The 20,679-nt window shown below is 39.9% G+C and overlaps 1 protein-coding gene and 1 pseudogene across 1 annotated transcript; both read right to left on the bottom strand.

The window, feature by feature from the left end:
- Positions 1–6,700: 6,700 nt before the first annotated feature.
- Positions 6,701–10,847, bottom strand: LOC135231717 (olfactory receptor 52H1-like; annotated as a pseudogene).
- On the bottom strand, positions 10,847–17,219 carry LOC135231718 (olfactory receptor 52H1-like). Its single transcript, XM_064288561.1, has 2 exons — positions 17,203–17,219; positions 10,847–14,551 (listed from the first exon to the last, which is right to left on the bottom strand). The coding sequence occupies exon 2, from the start codon at positions 14,513–14,515 to the stop codon at positions 13,574–13,576; it is 942 nt and encodes a 313-aa protein (XP_064144631.1). The 5' UTR covers positions 14,516–14,551; positions 17,203–17,219; the 3' UTR covers positions 10,847–13,573.
- Positions 17,220–20,679: the final 3,460 nt, after the last annotated feature.

Consider the following 20,679-nt stretch of genomic DNA (forward strand, 5'->3'; position numbering starts at 1 on the left):
GTGGCTCAGAGGCCCAGTGGTCCCAGTTGCCACAAACAGAGGTGAATTTGCAAATATTATCTCTGGGGAGGCACACTAGTTCCGTCAGCATCTTCTTTTACGGGATGGCCATTTTTTAAGATTAATACCTGCCCAATCCTTCTACACATACTCACATTGATCTGGAAGCATTTTCTGCTATATCATGTCCCCAGGTACCCACTAATCCAATTACAAGACTTTAGGCAAAAAATGTAGCCAAATTGTGCCAGACTGATGGGAAGGGCAATGCAGGGAGAAGAGAGGAGACATAAGATGATGAAAGAATGAGGAGACAAAGTTGAGATTAAAAGTACTTAATCCCATTTGTGAAAAATACCTTAAGTTGGCATTTTCACACTTCCTTTTATTACCTAAGTGGCTCATACTGCCTGTGTTCAGAAAGGAATCATTCTGTTTAATCTGAATTCCTCCAGAATGACCTTGAACCTGACTCTTTATTTCTCTTTAACATTTTGATGCCATCATTAGGTGTAATTCCTTGCCTTTTCTCCATCTAATTACACCAGATGATAAGCTACTTAATGAAACTTACTGTTAATTATGGGCCAGTGAGAAGACACATACTTTTCCCATAGTCCGCTGAGAAAATGACATCTTGTTCTCCATCAAACTTTCAGACCAAGAAGCTGGGAATATCGGAATGGAGATCAGACTTTATGTGCTGGACTGATTGGGTCAGGAAAGGCTCCTATAAATTAAGGTGACATAGAGAGTACATACTAGAGAAAGATGTGAAAGTGGACAATAGCATTTCCTTCTAGAAGCAGGAACTATCCAGGGCATATCTGAACCATTAGAAAAGAATTTTCCAAAGAAGGATAGACAAGGTCTAGTCAGACTCTTTTAAAGTGCCCTCACCAAATAGATCCCACATAATTGTAAACACCTTAGCTAGCCTCTCACCACTCTCCTTTCTACCTCATTCCAGACCTTAGAACTTAGCTCATCGATATTGAGCTATAAACATGTATTCAATCCTCAATAATATTTACAATTTGTCTCTGACCCTCACACAGATTGATGTGCAAGTTAATTCAAGTTTTTAGAAAGTAACTGGACAGTAAGTATAAAGAAACTGAAAAGGTGGTTTTCTTTAATCTACTGCTACCACACAGAGGAATCTATTTTATATAGGAAATAGAACAAACAGAAATAAGACAGATACAGATTTGAATCCTTCCCAGCTCTGACATTTACTAGCTGAGAAATTTTGAATAAATTATTACCTTTTTCAGACCTTCATTTCCTCTTCTGCAAAATACAGCTATTAACACACCTTAAATTGGTGGCTCTGAAACTTTGCCATACAGTGGAACCACCTGGGCTTTTTAAAAAATGTTAATGACTCAATCCCGCCCCCGAGATGTGCTGATTTAATTGATATAACATGAAATCTGGGCATTTAAAAGCTGATGGCTTATCTAGGCACTGAGGTGAGAGTGTATTGGATGTACTTGAGAAGCTTCTAGAAGGCAAATATGGCAAAAGCAGAGTGAGCAAGGGGAAAAGTAGTAGTGAATGAGATTAGAGAGGTAAAAAGGATCAAGTTTGTATTGTTTTCTGTAACAGAGATTTCTCATTCTTGTATCTATTCGCTTCTTCTCTCCTTTCTATATACAAGAGAGGGCCCCATGCATTTAGATGGGGCCACGTGGCTAGTCATGGACAATGAGGTAATAATAGAAGTGGCATATGTCGAGACAGGGCTGAAATATTTAAGAACAAATGGGAATACTCTATGCCCTCTTTTCTCCTGCTTCAGTGACAAAGGAGGCCTATGCTGCAATGGTGAACTCAAAGAAGAGAGAATTGCTAAGGCAAATCCTTAGGTAGACATTAGAGTATGGAGTTTAGTGCACAGCGGAGGATTTGGTTTTGGATAGCAGCATCCATAGTAACTAGAGGGAAAGCAGAAATAAAAGTGCAAATGTAGGCAGGTGGGCGGATGTGGTTGTACATACATGTGGACATTCTATTCTTCCCTCTGTGTTTTCAGGGAAGTAAAAGCAATGCCATCTATCTCTAAGGGTTATGATAGGAAAGAAAATATTTGAAGTTTGAGGAGAGAAGAAAAGGTATAATGTTATCTTCTAAAGAGTGGGCAAGTAAATGGAAAGGAAAACGTAATATAATTGCCATGAAGTACAAAATGTTAGGTGACCAGATCTCCCAATTTGCTCAGGACAGTTCCAATTTATGTCTGTTGGCTATGTGTAATTGGAGCCCTGGTGGCGCAGTGATTTAGACCTTGGCTGCTAACCAAAAGGTTCGTAGTTCAAATTCCAGCCTCTCCTTGGAAACCCTATGGGGGCAGTTTTACTAAATAAATAAATATATATATATATATTTATAGGGTCACTACAAGTTGAAATCGACTTGAAGGCAATGGATTTGGTTATGTGTAATTACCAGTAGTTCCTGCCTTTCATCCTCAAATTATATGAATCTCCTAAATATTTTTTTTAAATTTAGCAATCTTAAAACTAGTTGAGTCAGCACATTTACAACTTTTTAAACCATGGCTTCAGGCTCAAACAAGGTGAGTGGAGAGTTACATTTAAAAACGGCCTCAGGGTTGCTGAAAAAGCACAATCATCTGTTTGTGTGTGTGTGTTAGACAGGGAGAGAAAAGAGAGAAATGTGAGGGTGTATTAAAGAGTGGTTCTAAAAATGGACCATGAAATTAAAGCTAAGGAAAAAAATGAGAAAACTTATTTGTATCAGTTAATTATCAATGCCTTGGAATTCAAGGACTACTGAATTGAGAAGTGAAGTAGAAAAACAGGAGAGGGTGGAAGGGACTGGAATGTCTAAAACTGAGTTTGTAAAGAACTTGCAAATACTTGTATGGATACATGTTCTAAGATGTTTCCAAGGAATGAAGTAGATGAGGTAGGTTGGAAGAAAAGTGAGACTACTGAGAATCCAGTGATTCCAGTTATCGATTGCTGTGTAACACACTACTGGAAAATTAGTCTTTTCAAGAAAAAATTTGTAATTATTTCCCATTGTTCTGCAGATTTATTGAAATCTGCTGGGCTGTTCTCACTTGAGGTGTCTCTATCTCTCTCTCTGTCAAGTTGCTCTAATTACATTTTGGTGGAACTGTAGTCATCTCTAACTAGAGTTGGTGCATTTGATTCTGGCTGTTATCTAGGAGTTCAGCCAGGGCTGTCCACCACATAACCTTTTCATGTGGCTTGAGATTCTCACAGCATGGTGGCTATGTTCTGGAGAGAGTGTCGAAAAGGCAAATATTCCAAGATATGGATGGAGAAGTTGTAAGGTTTCTTATAACCTAAATTCAAACACCCCAAAATGTCATATCTACTGCATTCTATTTTTCAAGCTAGTCCCTAAGGCCAACACAGATCCAAGGGGTGGGAGATTAGATTGTACAACTTGGGGTAGTGGCAAAGCCATATTGCAAAAAGGGATGAAAGATACTGTTTTGTCCATCTTTGGAAACTGAAATTTCTAACAACCTATCCTCTTACTACATTAATGCATGTCCATTCCTACATGCTAAATGCATTCATTCCATTCCCTCAGACCCCCCAAGTTTCATTCCCATTATGGGATCAGTTCAAAGTACAGGATTTTATTCCTCTAAATCAGGGCAAAGTATGAATGAGGTTCCTTGAGTATAGTTCCTTGTATATAGCTCATTGAGTGCAATTCCCCTCAGTTTGAGGACCTGTGAACTAAAGAGATGATTATCTGCCCCCTACGCATCCAATGAGGATCCCTAATTGTACACTAGTTAAGCTGCTAACCAAAGGTTAGCAGTTTGAACCCACCAGCTGTGACACAAGAAAAAGATGTGGCAGTCTGCTTCTGTAAAGATTTACAGCCCTGGAAACCCTACGGGGCAGTTCTACCCTGTCATATAGGGTTGTTATGAACCAGAATAGATTCGACAGTAGTGTGTATGTGGGTGTACATCCAATATGCAATGGTTATACAGAGACAAGATAACTGCAACAGTTCCTCATATTCAAAATAGTGGCAGTGGGAGAGGCATATAGCAATCAATGGTCCATTATAGTTCTAAAATCCAGCCAGGGATATATCACCAGATTCTTAACAAGGACCAGATCCTGCTCCCTGGGAATGGTTCTCCATGGCTCTTGGCCTCAGGCTCTGGGCAACTGGGTTCATAATCTATGTCATCCTTGGTTTTCAATGAGAAATGACCTGTGTTTATAGTTGAGGGGCTTTCCCACCCTGCTTCCCACCTAAAGGAAGTTGGAGACCCAAAGACCTCTTTTATTTTTACCCTGGGAGTCCTGGGTGGTACTAATGGTTAAGTGCTAGGCTACTACCTGAAAGCCTGGTGGTTGAAACCCATCCAAAGGCACTTTAGAAGCAAGATCTGATGATCTGTTTCTGAAAGGTCATAGCATTGAAAACTCTATGGAGCAGTTCTACTCTGCACATATGGGTCACCATGAGTCAGAGTCAACTCAATGGCAACTAACAAATGTCCTTTTTAGTCCAAGCTGATGGTGCTTGTACATTTCTTTCTAAAACTTTGTGAGTTTTCTATGAATATTTTAGGTTCACTTCATTAGACAAGGAAACCCTGGTGGCAGAGTAGTTAAGAGCTATGGCTGCTAACCAAAAGGTCAACAGTTCGAATCCACCAGGCTCTCCTTGGAAACTCTATGGGCCTGTCCTACTCTGTCCTATAGGGTCACTAGGATTTGGAATAGACTCAATGGCAATGGGTGTTGTTGGGTGTCATTAGACAAAAATCACACTCACAAGTATCTTCAAAACTGGTCTCATTGATTTTGACTCAGAGTTACGGTGCTAGAGTAAATACCTTTAAGATTCTTGGAGCTTCTTTGTCTAATTAAAAATGTTTATACAGGACATCTTTAAATGTGTCTCGATTCTTAACAAAGAATCTTACAGCTTACTTTGAAAGTCTTTTGTCTTCTGGAGAGATTAGGAATAAAACTCAATTTTATATTTGAACCGAGCCAACCTTGACCCTTTGCATTGCCTCTAAATTCTGCTTAGACACTGAACAATTTCATGGCCTCTCCGTGTCACTTGGGATCCTCATAGCATGTTTTTGTTGTGCCGTCAGGTCGGTTCTGACGCATAGGGAGCCTGTGTACGACAGAATACAACACCGCCCAGTCCTGCACCATTCTCTCAATCGTTGTTACGCTTCAGCCCATTGTTGAAACCCCAGCATAGTGGCTGGATCCCAAGAAGGCATGTACCAAAATCAAGCATTTCAAGATACCAGGAAGAAATCTGGTGGTGCAGTGGTTAAGCACGTGGCTACTAACCAAAGACTGGCGGTTTGTGCCTACCAGCTGGTTTTGTGGAAGAAAGATGTGGCAGCCTGTTTCAGTAAAGATCACAGCCTTTATCATATACAGCAGTTCTACTCTGTCTTATATGTTTGCTATGAGTCAGAATCAACTCAATGGCAATGCGACAGGAGCCTTGGAAGCTTCCAAATGTCACATCCACTGCATTCTATTTGTCAAGCAATCCTTAAGGTCAACCTAGATTCAAGAGAAGGGGAATTAGATTTCAACTGTTAGTGTGGGAATGGCAAGTTCACACTGCAGAAAAATCATGGGAAATGGAAGATATTGCTGTGGTGTCTTTGGAAAATACAATCTTCCACTCGAGTTGTTGAAGAATGACCTATGTGGACATTAAAATCACAAAGAATAGTGATAAAAGTAATTGTGGAGAAAATCATATTGAAAGAGAAGCTAAAAATCTTTAAAGAAGGAAGAATGACCAGGCTGAAGGGAATTGCAACAAGTAGAGATAACTGATAATGTATTTTGATGATACTTGATTTAAAGTTGGACAGTTTTAGGGTAGAGTAATAACATTACTCCAGGACATGGAGCACACAGGATAACCCAGACCCAGTACCTTACTGGGTTTATTACCAGACCCAGATAATAACTACAAGATCAAGACTTTGGGTTTTTTACAGGGCCAAGACTTTTCCCATCTGAAAGGAGCCACAATTTCTTCAGTATCAGAATCACCTAAAGAGTAAAGAACACATATGTGCATTGAAGTAGAATAGAGCCTACTGTACTACTTTGTATTTAGGGTAGTAAAAAAAAAAAAAAATTTTTTTTTTTTTTTTAGGGACTTGTAATTTTACCAAGATCCCCAGATAATTCTGATACCCACCAAAGTCCGACTGCCACAGTTTTAGATGGTTTATTTTCCTGGGGGGTTCTCAAAAGAGGGTAATCATTTTCTGTTAGCTTTACTGACTCTCATCTGGAAAGTGCCCTACAAAAAAAATGGCCTCTACTCTTCCCCTTTAATCTGTTTATAAGAATATTAATCTATTCTTATTACATATGATCAAAATCTTATCCCATAAATCTTGGAAATCTCATGTCAAAATGAGATAAAAATCTTCTTTGTGTCAGTCTTTTAATGCAGACATGTTGTCTTCAACTCTCCCCTCCCCTGTTTATTTATTTTTTTGCCTGCCTCTCTTGATATCTAACTGCTCATCTTGTCTCACTGATTTCAACAAACTATAATAGATTTCTGGGGTTTCATGAAAATTTAAGCCAATATTAAATAGATTCCAGATTTTTTTTAAGGGAAATACTCTAAAATCAATATGGTTACCTGTTTTGTTTCTCAAGCTCTTAACCGAATATCACTGGGTCCCTTTGGGGAAGAACAGAAGGATGATCTTATCCCGAATCTGTTTGGTCTTCATCCCATAGATAATTGGATTGAGTACAGATGGGATGGCTACATAGAGGTTGGCAAACATTATGTGGAAGGAGTGAGGAATATTGTGACCAAAACGGTGGGTGAGGACAGAGAACATGGCTGCCGTGTAGAACATAAGAATCACACAAACATGGGAACCACAAGTGCTAAGGGCCTTCTGGGGGGCATCCCGGGATGGGAGGTAAAAGATAGCACGGAAAATGAGAGTGTAGGAAATGCCAATGAGGATCAGGTCTGAGGTGACAGTCATTACCGGCACAGCAAGGCCATACCAGATGTTGATGGAGATGTCTCCGCAGGCGAGCCGGGCAACGCCTATGTGCTCACAGTATGTGAGGTATAATGAGCGTTCGGCAGAAGGGAAGTCGTTTTAAGAGGAACACACATGGAAAGATGATACAAAAGCTCCTGCTGATAATACCCATCACAATCTTAGTAATAATCTGACGAGTGAGAGTAGTGGCGTATCTTAGGGGGAAGCAAATGGCAACATAGCGATCAAATGCCATTGCCAGCAGAATTGCAGAATCCATGGCAAAGCTGTAGTGGAGAAAAAACATCTGAGTAAGGCATCCAGGAAAGGTGATTTCCTGAGGACCTAGCCAGAAGATACTGAGTATTTTGGGTACACATGTATTAGACAGAATGAGATCTGTAGCAGCCAGCATAGAAAGGAAAAAGAACATGGGCTCATGGAGGCTGCGCTCCGTGGAAATAAGATAGAGAAGGACACTGTTGCCTGCAAGGGCCACGAGGTAGATAATGAAGAAGGGAATCCCGATCCAGATGTGGAAGTGCTCCAGCCCTGGGATTCCCAATAGGATGAATGGGCCTGGATTGAAGCTGCTCACGTTGAATACAGCCATCATGATCTCGGAATGGATGTGACTGGTAAACTGAAAATAAAAATTTCAAGGCTGATTGTTACAACGACCTGCAGACATTCACCTCTGAATCTTCTCCAATTTTATCCCCTCGCTTTCAGCTCTAGAAAATGATAAAGTATCCCTCATCTCTCCTTTTTATTAATACATATCTGTCAAATGTTCAGAAACAATTTAAAATCATAACAGAAGTAGTATTGAAATAATATTTTACTAGAAATAAAAGTCATATAACTTTGGACTACAGTTACCACCAACCCAGGAGGCCCCCTGAGAAACTGTGTGAGCAAAACAGCATTAGCCAGAGGAACATTCTATCAGTAGTCGGGGCTTTGGAAGAAAGTTCAGTGTGAAATCTCGACCTTGGTGAACTGGAATACAAGTGCATAAGCTCACAAAGGGCCTAACAAAGGTAGGCTGAACGTCAGAAATCTAAGCAGATCATGCTGTCTCTTTTCTTCTTTATTCCACTTCCCATACTAAAACATATGTTCTGCTTCTCATCACTGTTATAGAAAAGTTCACGAAGATAAAGAAAAGATGTACAATATTTTTCACTAAAACCTAAGATTGAGGTGGTTAACCTACTCCTTCAGACATTCTCAGCTTGGAAAAGTTTTCAAAAAAAAAAGCCTTTATAAATTCCTGTATCAGATTTGTCCCATAGAAAGAAGATAGAACCCTCTGCCCAAACCTCATAGATGACAAATCCCAAAACAGGGAGCCCCATCTCCTGGAAACTTTCCAAAATAGTTTTCTTGCCCCTGCCTAGCCCACGTAATACACATTCTTGGGACATTTCAATAAAATATTTCAGCCAGTCTTCCAAAACTCTTCTTTTTTTTTTTGTGACATGATACACAACTCTTTTTCTCCAACCAAAGTAATCACTCATTGTTTCTACGTGTCCCTCGATAGTTGGAATTCTGCAGTGCTCTGTCCATGCCCACTGCTTTCTCAGTCAACAATTCCATCTGGTTATCTCCACAAATGCCAAAGCTTCAAGTGTCACCCCTATGCTGAAGCTTCGGAAGTTTATAAACCTTAGGACACGTCTCGCTCCTCAGCTCTGGAACTAGTTATCTTTATGCCTGTCATCTTCACACGGAAATCTCACAGGTGCATCCAGCTCAGCATGTTCCAGACAAAGCCTTTTCTCTTTCCTCGATTCTAAACCTGTTTTTTCCAGTGTTTCATAACTTAGCAAATGATAGTACAACACAGGCAGCTTCTCCAGAAACCTTGAAGCTATCCTGATTGCAACTCCCTCACACATAACCATCCTTCTCATCTTCTAAACAAGCACCACATCGCGGTTATTCAGGCTCTGAATTTCTCTGTATCACATCCACCTGTTGCTACTGCTTACACTAAGGAGCCCTTGTGGTGTAGTGGTCAAGAGTTTGGCTGCTAACCAAAAGGTCGGCAGTTCGAATCCACTAGGCACTCCTTGGAAACCCTGTGCGGCAGTTATACTCTGACTTTCTTAGTGCCTCTTAGCCTACCCTAGGCTTTCCTCAAGGAAATAGGCCATTGCCTTCGAGGACTAAGACAATGCCTTGACGGCAATGGGTTTGGTTTTGGAAACCCTGGTGGTGTAGTGGTTAAGTGCTATGGCTGTTAACCAAAAGGTTGGCAGTTGGAATTCACCAGGTACTCCTTGGAAACTCTATGGGGCAGTTCTTCTCTCTCCTATAGGGTCACTACGAGTCGGAATTGACTGGATAGCAATGTTTTTTTTGGGGGGGGGCGTGGCTTTGACTATTCTATCTACCATCATCATCTCTTACCAAGGCCTCTACAGAAAATCTCCTAACTCAAACATATGTATGTTGTTTGAATAATTTGAAAGTTCAGGAAAAAAAATAAAATAATAACATTTCTAGGTATTCTCAGGTCAGTCTGCATTATTCAATTAAAGGAAATATCACACTAGTTTAATTTAATTTTACTTATCTTTATCACTTAATGAAGTGTAAACTTTAAGAGGGCAGAAATCCATGTCTGCCTATTTTATTGCTTTTTTCCCTAGAACAGTGCCTGGCGCAGATTGTTCAATAAATATTTATTAAATAAACAAATGAAGGGAAGTGTATCACCAATAGACTTCAACATTCAATAGTGTTGTGACTACATTTTACTTATGTTCCTTACCCTCTGATTCACCTACCTCTCCCTCAACACTGTAACCTCACAGACTACTATAAAAGTACATGGTGGGCTCCTACACATAGACTCTGGGACATAGAAGATCTGAAATACTGGGAAAATTTGCTCCCCATTTTAAAATATGCCTGAACTAGATATAGACATTCAGCAATCAACCCAGGAAATCCACAGTCACACCCACTGAAAGACATTGAGAGATGGTCTAGAAGGAAGGACATAGTAGCACCTCTCTCACTTCCCCTTCAAATGTTTAAAAAAAATTTTAGACACAGTAAAAAAAATGTCTTTGGCTTTACATTTCTACTCTTTATTGAATCTTTCCATCTGTGACTAACTGCATTCTCTTTAATCTACTAATACTGTCTCTCTGTCTTCGATCACAGTTCCTTTTTATCTGAACAGTATTTTGCCTTTGCAGACATTCTCCTCTCACCTTATTTACTGGTCTCTGCCTGGTTGCTGAGCATTTTTCTCTTCTCCATTAAGGCTATGGCTAATGTAAAAACACATCCATGCACAGTCTACCCCGGTGCTAAACACAGGACAGGGATTTCAGTAATATCTTCATTATGTACGCTAGTAATCCATGCCTTGATTTTATTTTTCATTTTGTGTTGAGTGTGTCCATGTGAAGATTTCCCCTTTGCCCTTTTGAAGGACAGAAGTGTCCTTCATTGGTCCATGGATCACAGGCCCATTCCAGAAAGCAACTGTTCTAATCCATTCAGTATATATGTGCCTCCAGGGTGTTGGGGTAGTGCATAGATTAGTCCTTGCCTTCATGATCCCAAAAGAACAACAGGATACTCAGTTACAAATGCACTCACGTATACAAACTGTGCTTGCACACATTAAAGTACCTAAAATAGTCCAAGGTAGCCTATCAAACTTCAGTCTCCAGACGGTTGTTCCCAGTCTGGTATTCCTTAATCTATTATAACCAACATATTCTCTTTAATTTTTTTTATGTGTGTAGGCTTAGAAACCTTTATCTCAAAAAAAAAAAAAAAAAGGGGAGGGGGGAAAAGAAATGTTTTGAGGGGAGCAGCAAGAGGGGCTCAGAGTTCATTTCCTAAGAGACACCCTCTTTTCAATCTATTTCCTCACCACATGTTACTTCTAGAACCTATGCCCAAAGTTCTGATCTTGGTTTTTCGTTTTTCCTGGAGCCCAGCATCTTCTCATCTCTCTCTTTTCTCCTTACCAGTTCTACTCCTCATCAGCTTTACTCCACACCAGTTCTACAGTGAATCCCACCAGTTTATACCTTGGAGATTCTGGTCCTGGAACTGTTTTGCAAAGGCAGTGTAATGACCAGAGAGTGGAGAAACACAGCAGGCAAAAGATGGACCAGAGGACAAGAGAACCAGTCCCAAGGTCAGGAAGGATAGACACAGAGAAAAAAGAGACAGACATAGAATCATGCTCACAATAAGAAGGAACAAAAATGGAGCCTGGAAGAGTTACGTGTAAATGTTCATCCCTAGTCTTCTCTGGGAATTAGAGACAAGTTAGAAGAGAGGGCCTCTGAGCCAGGGGGAACTCTGGGCCCCAGATCCCAAGGTCCCAACTCTCATTGTATGATATGAGCAAGAATTCAAACACATTAACCCCTTCCCAGCCTAGGAGCCTACATTTTCTCTCATACTAGTGTTGACTAAGAAATTTTGGGATCCAGGAACATAGGATACCTAAGTCTCACCAGGGTCTTGATGTAGCTTGATCTGCAACTTGATAAAGAAGCCCTGGCAAGAATTAGATTTACCGTGTCCCCAGCCTAGTCGAGAATGCCTCAAACTCCTTGTGCAGGGACTGTTTCATCTTCTGCTGAATCCCTGGCAAAGCTTATTTCACAATGGATTATTTCACAATGGATGCTCAATAAATGACTGTTGGATTGAAGTAAATCTCCACCTGGTCTGAGATAATAAAACCCTAGTGGCAGCACTCACTGTGACTGCCTTCTCCCCAAATATGAAGAATTCTCTCTTGTCAGATACTTTCTTCAATGTCCAGCCTTGATTGGCAGTTTTCTCCATGTTCCTTCAGTGATGAATCTATTCCTTGCTCTCCCTGCTTTCTTTGTGCTCTAACAAAATATTTAACACCTCTGGAAATCAGTTTCCACATTTGTGAAATGGGAGTGATAACCTGGAAATTTTTATTTTAAAGAAGACCTCTGAGAAATAAGTGAGGATAACAACTATAAACTTACTATGGATTCCATGACTCTCTGGAATTATCTTTCCCATAAGGTTGTATTATAAATCCTACTATGTATAATAGCAATTTCATTCACTAATTAAAACTCATTTGCTTCAATTCATTTATTCCATAGATATATATCGAGTGCCTATTATGTGCTGGGAATTTTGCATGTTGTGGGAATACAATAATAAATTAGGCAGACACTGACCTGATTCTCAATGACCGGATGGTGGGCATAAATATGAAACAACTAATTATAAAGAAATCACTTTATTAAAGTTGTGATAAGTGCCTAAAAAAAAAGTACATTGTACAATAAGAATGTATAGAAGAAACGCTAATCTAGTATGCAGAAACAAAGATGGAATATTTGAGGAAAAATTTTTAATTGAAGCCTAAGTAGGAGTTGGCCAAGCAAAGAGGAACAAAGATCACTACAGGAAGGAGGGACAAAGAGAAGCTTGGTGCATTTGAGAAGATGAAAGTAGGAGAGTATGGCAGGATTATTAACCCATTAATGTCTTCCCTGTGGGTTCGTTTACTCCAACTTCTCTGAAATACACAGTTAACTTCACCAAGATTCCTGGGATATTTTTCCAGGTGAGTGAAGTGGAGCAACAGGTGAGTTTAGGATATATGCAAAAAAAGACTGAAATAATAGATGTTATGGATTGAATTATGCCCCCCAAAAATATGTGTTATAAATCCTAACCCCTGTACCTATGATTATAATCCCGTTTGGGAATGGGTTTTTGTTATGTTAATGAGGCAGTGTCAGTGTACAAAGTAAAACCAAGCTCACTGCCATTGAGTCAATTCTGATTCATAGAATCTTAGTGTAGGGCGTATCTTAAATCAATCTCTTCTGAGATATAAAAATAACAGATTGAGTTGTCAACAAAGCAAGCAAGCAGAGATGGGGGAAGATAGATGCCAAATCACATGGCGAATTCTAAGGAACAGAAGTTCAAAAGAGACAAGGGCCTTCCTTGAGAGCCCTACATTCAGACTTCTAGCCTCTTAAACTGTGAGAAAATAAATTTCTGTTTGTTAAAGGCATTCACTTATGGTATTTTTGTTATAGCAGCACTAGATAACTAAGACAATAAATTATGAAATTTAAGCTGGATAGAGGGGGAAGAAAGGAAAAGTTGGGAATAATGGCATAGAGGGAGGGGTTTCTGATGAAGTTGGAACATGCATGAAACATTTACTGGGAACACATAGTGTGCTGGGTATTTTCATAGGGCAGTTTATAAGAAGATGTCTAGGACTAAGTTTCTGCTTAGGAGCTACAATGTAGGCGTGGATAGATAAATACATAAGCATAATGTAACAATTTTAATGATGGCATTAAATATATAAGATTCTCATTCTTCCTATCCCTCCTTCTTTTTCTTTTCACATGAGCAAGACATTTCAAATTAATAATAGTTACGATTTGTTTTATGTCTTTCTACATTATATATGTTTCACCAAATCAATTTTACCTAAAGTTCTCGTTTGGTAGTCCTTCCCACTTATTGCATCTTCTTCAAACAGAAGAAGAGAATAAATTTCTCCTGGATCTGCTTGGTTTTCACTCCATAAACTATAGGATTTAGAGCAGGCGGGATGGTGACATAGAGGTTGGCAAATAGGATGAGCACATGCCTAGGGACACTGTGCCCAAAGCGATGAGCAAGGATGGAGAAAAAGGCAGGCGTGTAAAACATGAGAATGACACACACATGGGACCCACAGGTGCTAAGGGCCTTTTGGCGGGCACCCTGGGATGAGAGATGGAAGACAGCACGGAGAATGAAGGTGTACGAAACAGCAATAAAGATCACATCTGAGACGACAGTCATTAGTGGTACAGCAAATCCATACCAAATGTTGATGGAGATGTCAGCAGAGGAAAGCCGAGCAACCCCTATATGCTCACAGTATGTGTGTGGGATGATCCTTGTCCTACAGAAGGGCAACCGTTTCAGCAGAAAAACAACTGGAAGGATGACAGAGAAGCTCCTCACAACAATGCTCATCACAAGCTTAATGATCACCTGTTGAGTCAAGATGGTGTTATATCTCAAGGGGAAGCAGATGGCCACATAGCGATCAAATGCCATAGCCAACAAGATGGCAGAGTCCACTACAAAGCTGAGGTGGAGGAAGAACATCTGAGTAAGACAACCAGAGAAGGTTATTTCCTGGGAGCCAAGCCAGAGGTTACTGAGCAGTTTGGGCACTGTGGCAGTGGATAAGATGAGGTCTGTGGTGGCCAGCATAGAGAGAAAGAAAAACATGGGCTCATGAAGGCTGTGCTCAACTGCAATGAGGTAGAGAAGACTGCAATTGCCCACAATAGCCACAAGGTAGATGATACAAAATGGAATTCCAATCCAGATGTGGATCTTCTCCAGGCCAGGTATGCCAACAAAGATAAAGGAACCTGGGTTGTAACAGCTCAAGTTATGCATGGCCTCTTCAGTCTGGGATCTTCTGGGTCTTGAGCCCTGAGGAGAAACCAACTGTCAATATGCACTGCGAAAGCTAACAATTCCACTCTGGTGCTGAAGGTGGTTAGAAATTGAAACTGTCATGTTCAGAGTTCCTGAAACCCTGGTGAAGTAGTGGTTAAGTGCTACGGCTGCTAACCAAACGGTCAGCAGTTCAAATCCACCAGGTGCTCCTTGGAAATTCTATGGGGCAGTTCTACTCTGTTCTGTAGAGTCGCTATGAGTCGGAATCGACTCGACGGCACTGGGTTTTTTTTGTTCCTGTCCCCTTGATGAGCTGGTACCTATAGAACTGGCTAGCTATTGCTCCTTCTCTTTTCCATGGACCTCACTTCATTTCTTTACATGTTTACTAATCTAAACAATATGGCGTGGTTATTTTGGTAGGTTGAAATAGCCGAAGATCAACAATTTCATATGACTAAACCTAAATAAATAACTCTATTCCTTTCTCAAGAAAAAACATGAGGTATAAAGAGAAACAGAAAGAGAGAAGGAGAGAGGGACAGGAAGAAGAAGAGAGAGAGGTTGAGAATAATAAACATTTAGAATATCAAATGGGATAAAATATGTTTCAGACAATGGGTTTGATACAACAAACTGAAGACTTTGGGTAAAACTGGAGGAAAAAATAACAAATATCTGCCTTGAATATTATGCCCTTTTAAAAACTATATAGGATCAAATTGACAACAGCAACTCAAAAGATGAGACAGAAACCTTAAGGGTCAGTGAGTTTATGTTAATGGGGAGAAATGGAACAACTCAGAAAAGGAGGGTGAGAATGATTGCACAACTCAAAGAATGTAATCGATGTAACTGAATTGTACATGTAGAAACTGTTGAATCAGTGTATGTTTTGCTGTGCATATTCTTAACAACAACACCGAAATAAATATATATATTTAAAACCGGAGGAAAAAAAGAGATGAAAGTGGAAGGAAAAAGAAAGGGCAGATTCCAGTCATTGCCTAGTGCATGAGGTTTTGTTACATAAACCAAACCTGGTGCCGTTGAGTCGATTCCGACTCATAATAAGAACTGAAATGTGCTTCAGATTAGGATGTATGCTTACTGGTGTTTGGATATAAGAGAATGAATCTACCAGGAAACACACAGGGACAAGGAAGCAACATTCCCCCAACTCAGGGAGAGAGCAAAGGACTCAGGGGATGAAGTGCGACTTCAGGGGCAATGCCCTACACTTTGGAGGATCTCTGTTCCCTAAGGTTAGTAAGGGAGAGACAGCTCTACCCAGCAGTGAGTCGGCAGTGTCTCCATAACAGATATTAACCAGTGTGATATGGCCCAGGAAAAGACAAGCAGAAAAAATTGTCACATCCTGGAGATGAAATAAAGAATCATTAAGAAGTTTCTTGCCTCAGTGTTTTTATTTCAGTTCTGCCAGTGCTTGGACCCCATCTGTGGAAACCTCCAGCTTTGCACTAAAGAAAGCCCACCTTTGGAGGTGTCTTTTGCTCTGAAAATGGTCTATGAGTTCTAAGTTTGTGTGGTCTATTTGATAAAGTACTTTTGGTAAAGGAAGTGAAGGGAATTAGTAATTCTGATGGCAGGTAACACAGCATTGGAGATGCACAGTAGAACACTGGCCATTCTTAGAACAGTTTTGGAGAACTTGGTTCTTTCCCTCTCAAGAAATTTTAAAAAATTTATTCAAAAAGCTTTTAAGGAAAAGGTGTAGATTTGGCAAGCAAGCCATACCAGTTCTGTATTACTGTGTTTGGCAGAGATCTGTAGTTTTTCAGAGAAGAGAATAGTAGGCTGGAACCACCTAGGTTATTCTGGCTTCTCTAAGAGACCTTTCATCAAAGCTTTACATAAAGCTTGCCTCACTTAGCGGACAGTTTTATCATTGATAGAGTCCTTATTTAGCCAAGGTGGACAAGTCACATCTACCTAGAAGAACCATAACTAGTTCCCTCTGTCCAAATGCAGCCTTCCATATGATGCATATTCTAATTTACATATCCAAATATGATGCAGAATGAACTCCTACAAGTACTGGCAATCAAGCTTAGAGTAATAATGCATAATAACAATCTTCATGAAATCTTCCCTAACAATCTTCATGAAATCTTCCCTAAAACAATGGCCACATAATCACCTGTGGTCTGAAAAGCAGGTAGATGAGAAAGCCCCAACATGCCTCTACGATTTAGGCTAGATTGCAGCTCAGGCTATGGAGCACACAGGTTCACTGCCCCCTCACAGGAAGCCTATCTCCTCAGTGTCATAGGAAATACAGGAGAGGAAAATAAACTACCAATTATTAACACTGCAAAAGAAGGTTTTTAAAAAATCCAACCTAGGTTCTGCTGCTTCACTCAAAACCTAATCTGCTATTCTGACCTCCCTTCTTCTAACCAAAAAGTCCTTTCCTTCTAAATTCTCTGCTGTATCATTGGTCACATTAGCTGGTGTGCACTTAAAATCAATAATTTCTCACCAGGATCTGGCTTCTTGTTATGGAATCATTGGTGCCAGAAGGATCCCTTCCACCTAGGGTCGTGGCCTCCAGGGCACAGCCCTTATTTGGACACTGAGCACTGCAATGCTTCATTCTTTGATAAAATCCCAGAGCCAGTGTAGTTTTCCTCCTGCCTCAGTGACTACAGTTTTCGACTCACCAGACTCTGTTTTCTGTCTCTTGCTTTAGAGGATTACTGGGAAGTACCTATTTAGAAGGAAGCACATAAAATTTTACACTGTGAATAATTTCAATAAGAGGTAAAATGAAAATATTTATGCATTTCCCCATGTTCCCATGAGATAAAAACCAGGTTATCCATGCACCTACATTTCTCAGTCCCAGAAAAGGGATGAAATCAACCAAATTAACTCCTTTTCCTTTGAGATGGGTTGTAGCTTTGGGGTTTTAGAAGGTTTTGGAATTGGATCCCTAGGAGATTCAGACCTAGAGAAGTCAGACACAGAGCTGAGGCAGAAATCTAAGCAGTTTTAAAATGTTCCTTTACTTGATGTATTCCTTACTTAGTCTGTTTGTATAACCCTGCACAAATACTAAATGCTTAATTTTTTTTTATAGTTTTTAATAAGTCTTGATATTTGGAGTCTAAGTACTACAAGTTCTTCTTCAAAAATATTTTAGTAGAGGCGGGGCCAAGATGGCCAAACTTACTGGTGATCCCCCTTACAACAAAGACCTGAAAAAACAAGTCAAACAATTATATGTATGACAAGCTAGGAGCACTAAACATCAAAGACAAAGTTAGGAAATCCGACTGAATGGCAGATGGGGAGAAAAAAGGTCAGAAGTGACGAGGAGTTGCTGGGCCTGACTCTGTGGGAACTGGTGCCCCTCAGGCAGGGTCCTCTGGAATGACTGTGGCAGGGCTAGTGGTAGCATTTGGGACATGGTTTCCCCAGGAAGAAACAGTGTGCTGCACAGCCTACTCACACCTCCAGAACCAGACACAGCGAGCACTCTCACAAAAGCAAAGTACTTGTGTTTATTTTACCGTGACCCCAGGCCACAAACTGGCTTCAGTGGCTGTCAGTTTCCCTGGGCCTGAGATAAGGCCTGCTGCACACCCTGAGCCATTCTTCTTGCTTTGGAGAAGGAATAAATTCACAATAGGCAGAAAATATACTCTGCCAGCTCTACTAAGCTTGGTAGCTCAGGACAGACGTGGCTCGTGTCCAGGCACAAACAGTCCATGAACTTTGCATACCTTTCACCCCTGCATGGACCTGTGTGGACTCATTTCATGAGAGTAGGCCCTTGTTGGTAGACTGCAACCATGTATGTGCTTGAGATCTGATCTCAACTCTTTCAGCTTTGCAGTGGAGAGGTGGATTTTTGATGTTTGACACTGCTTTGCCTATTAAACAGGTCCTCACCTACCCACATCAGGGGCCTGAGTAATGGTGGCTCCACCACATCACCTAGCCATCCATGACAGGGGTCCAAGGATAAGTGGTGCTTCCCAGTCCTTACAACCAAAAGCACTGGGTGTCCATGCTCCAGCTGCAGAACCCACTCACCTGTATACTCTAGGGAACAGGGGTGTGCTTTCCTCACAGACACTCAAGGGACAGTTGTCAGCCCCCTGCCTTATTCAGAGTGTGACCCCCTGCTGCAAAAAGATACCTCTGCCTACACTAATCACCCATGCCCCTCTAAGACTGTAGGGCAGAGTCTGTACCACGCATCTGATGACCAACTACCTGGACACCTGAGCTGAATCCATACAAGAAAAGGAAACGGACTCCTAGGCTCATATACCTAGTAACAGCTCTAGCCATCTGGTGACAGACATTAGAGCTTCAAAGGTGCAAATAATCAAGCTAGCTCACTCAAGCAGCTTATTTCAGCATATCAAAACAAAACAAAGCAAGAAGCTAAGGTACAGTAAGCAAACAGAAAATAAATTAATACAATAACTTATAGATGGCTCAGAGACAATAGTCAATATCAAACCACATAAAGAAGCAGACTATGATCACTTCAACAAGCTCTCAAAACAAAGAATCAAAGAACCTTCCAGATGAAGATGTATCCTTGGAATTACCAGGTGTAGAATACAAAAGATTAACATACAGAACTCTTCAAGAAAGAGATCAGGAAGGAGATCATGCAAAATGCAAAACAAGCCAAGGATCACACAGATAAACCAGCTGAAGAAATTGAAAAGGTTATTCAAGAACATAATGAATAATTGAATAGGCTGTAAGAATCCATAGAGAGACAGCAATCAGATTCAGAATATTAACAATAAAATTAAAGAATTAGACAACTCGATAGAAAGTCAGAGGAGCACTTTTGAGGCAATAGAAGGCAGAATTAGTGAGATTGAAGATAAAACACTTGGAATCAATATATTCCAAGAAAAAAATGGATAAAAGAATTTTTTAAACATGAAGAAACCTAAGAATCATATGGGACTCTCTCAAGAGAAATAACCTGTAAGTGATTGGAGTACCAGAACAGGGAAGGATAATAAAAAATACAATGAGAATTGTTGAAGATTTTTTGGCAGAAAACATCCCTGATATTGTGAAAGATGAGAAGATATCTATCCAAGATGTTCATCAAACTCCACGTAAGGTAGGTCTCAAATGAAAGTCACCAAGACATGTTATTATCAAATGTGCCAAAATCAAAGACAAAGAGAGAACTTTAAGAGCAGCTAGGGATAAACAAAAAGTAACTTACAAAGGAGAGTCAATAAGAATAAGGTCAGACTATTAGGCAGAAACCATGCAGGCAAGAAGGCCATGGGATGACTTATATAAAGCATTGAAGGAAAAAATTTCCAGCCAAGAATCATATATCCAGCAAAACTGTCTCTCAAATATGAAGGTGAAGTTAGGACTTTTCCAGAAAAACAGAAGCTTAGGGAATATGTTAAAACAAAACCAAAACTATGAGAAATACTAAAGGGAGTTCTCTGGTTAGAAAATCAATAATATCAGATATCAATCCATGACTAGAATACAGGAGAGGGAAGTCAGATATCAACCTAGATAGGGAAATAACAAAAATAAATCAAGATTTAAAAAAAAAAAAAACAGGGAAACAATGACATTATTATATAAAAGACGGCAACATTAAAACAATAAAGAGGGGCTAAAAAAAATGTAGTCATAGATCTTTCATACGGAGAGGAAGTCAAGGTGATATAAAGAAATGAAAGTTTGTTTTAAACTTAGAAAAATTGGGGTAAATATTAAAATAACCAAAAAGGAGACTACCAATCCTACACATCAAAATAAAATACAAGGAAAACATAAAGACTCAGCAAAAACAAAATCGACAACAACAAATAAGGGGAAAAGACAATATACAAAGATAAACTACTCAGCCCAAAAAATTAAGCAGGAAAAAGAAACTGTCAACACCACACAAAAAAAGACATCAAAATGACAGCGCTAAGCTCATACCAATCCATAATTATGCGCAATGTAAATGGACTAAATGCACCAATAAAGAGACAAAGAGTGACAGAATGGATAAAAAACAATCTGTCTATATGCTGCCTACAAGAAACACATCTTAGATTTAAAGACACAAACAAAAACTCGAAGGAAGGCAAAAATATATCAAGCAAATAACAATCAAAAAAAGGCAGGAGTGGCAATAT

The sequence above is a fragment of the Loxodonta africana genome, chromosome 7 (genome assembly GCF_030014295.1).
Source record: "Loxodonta africana isolate mLoxAfr1 chromosome 7, mLoxAfr1.hap2, whole genome shotgun sequence".
In the NCBI taxonomy this organism is placed as follows: domain Eukaryota; kingdom Metazoa; phylum Chordata; class Mammalia; order Proboscidea; family Elephantidae; genus Loxodonta; species Loxodonta africana.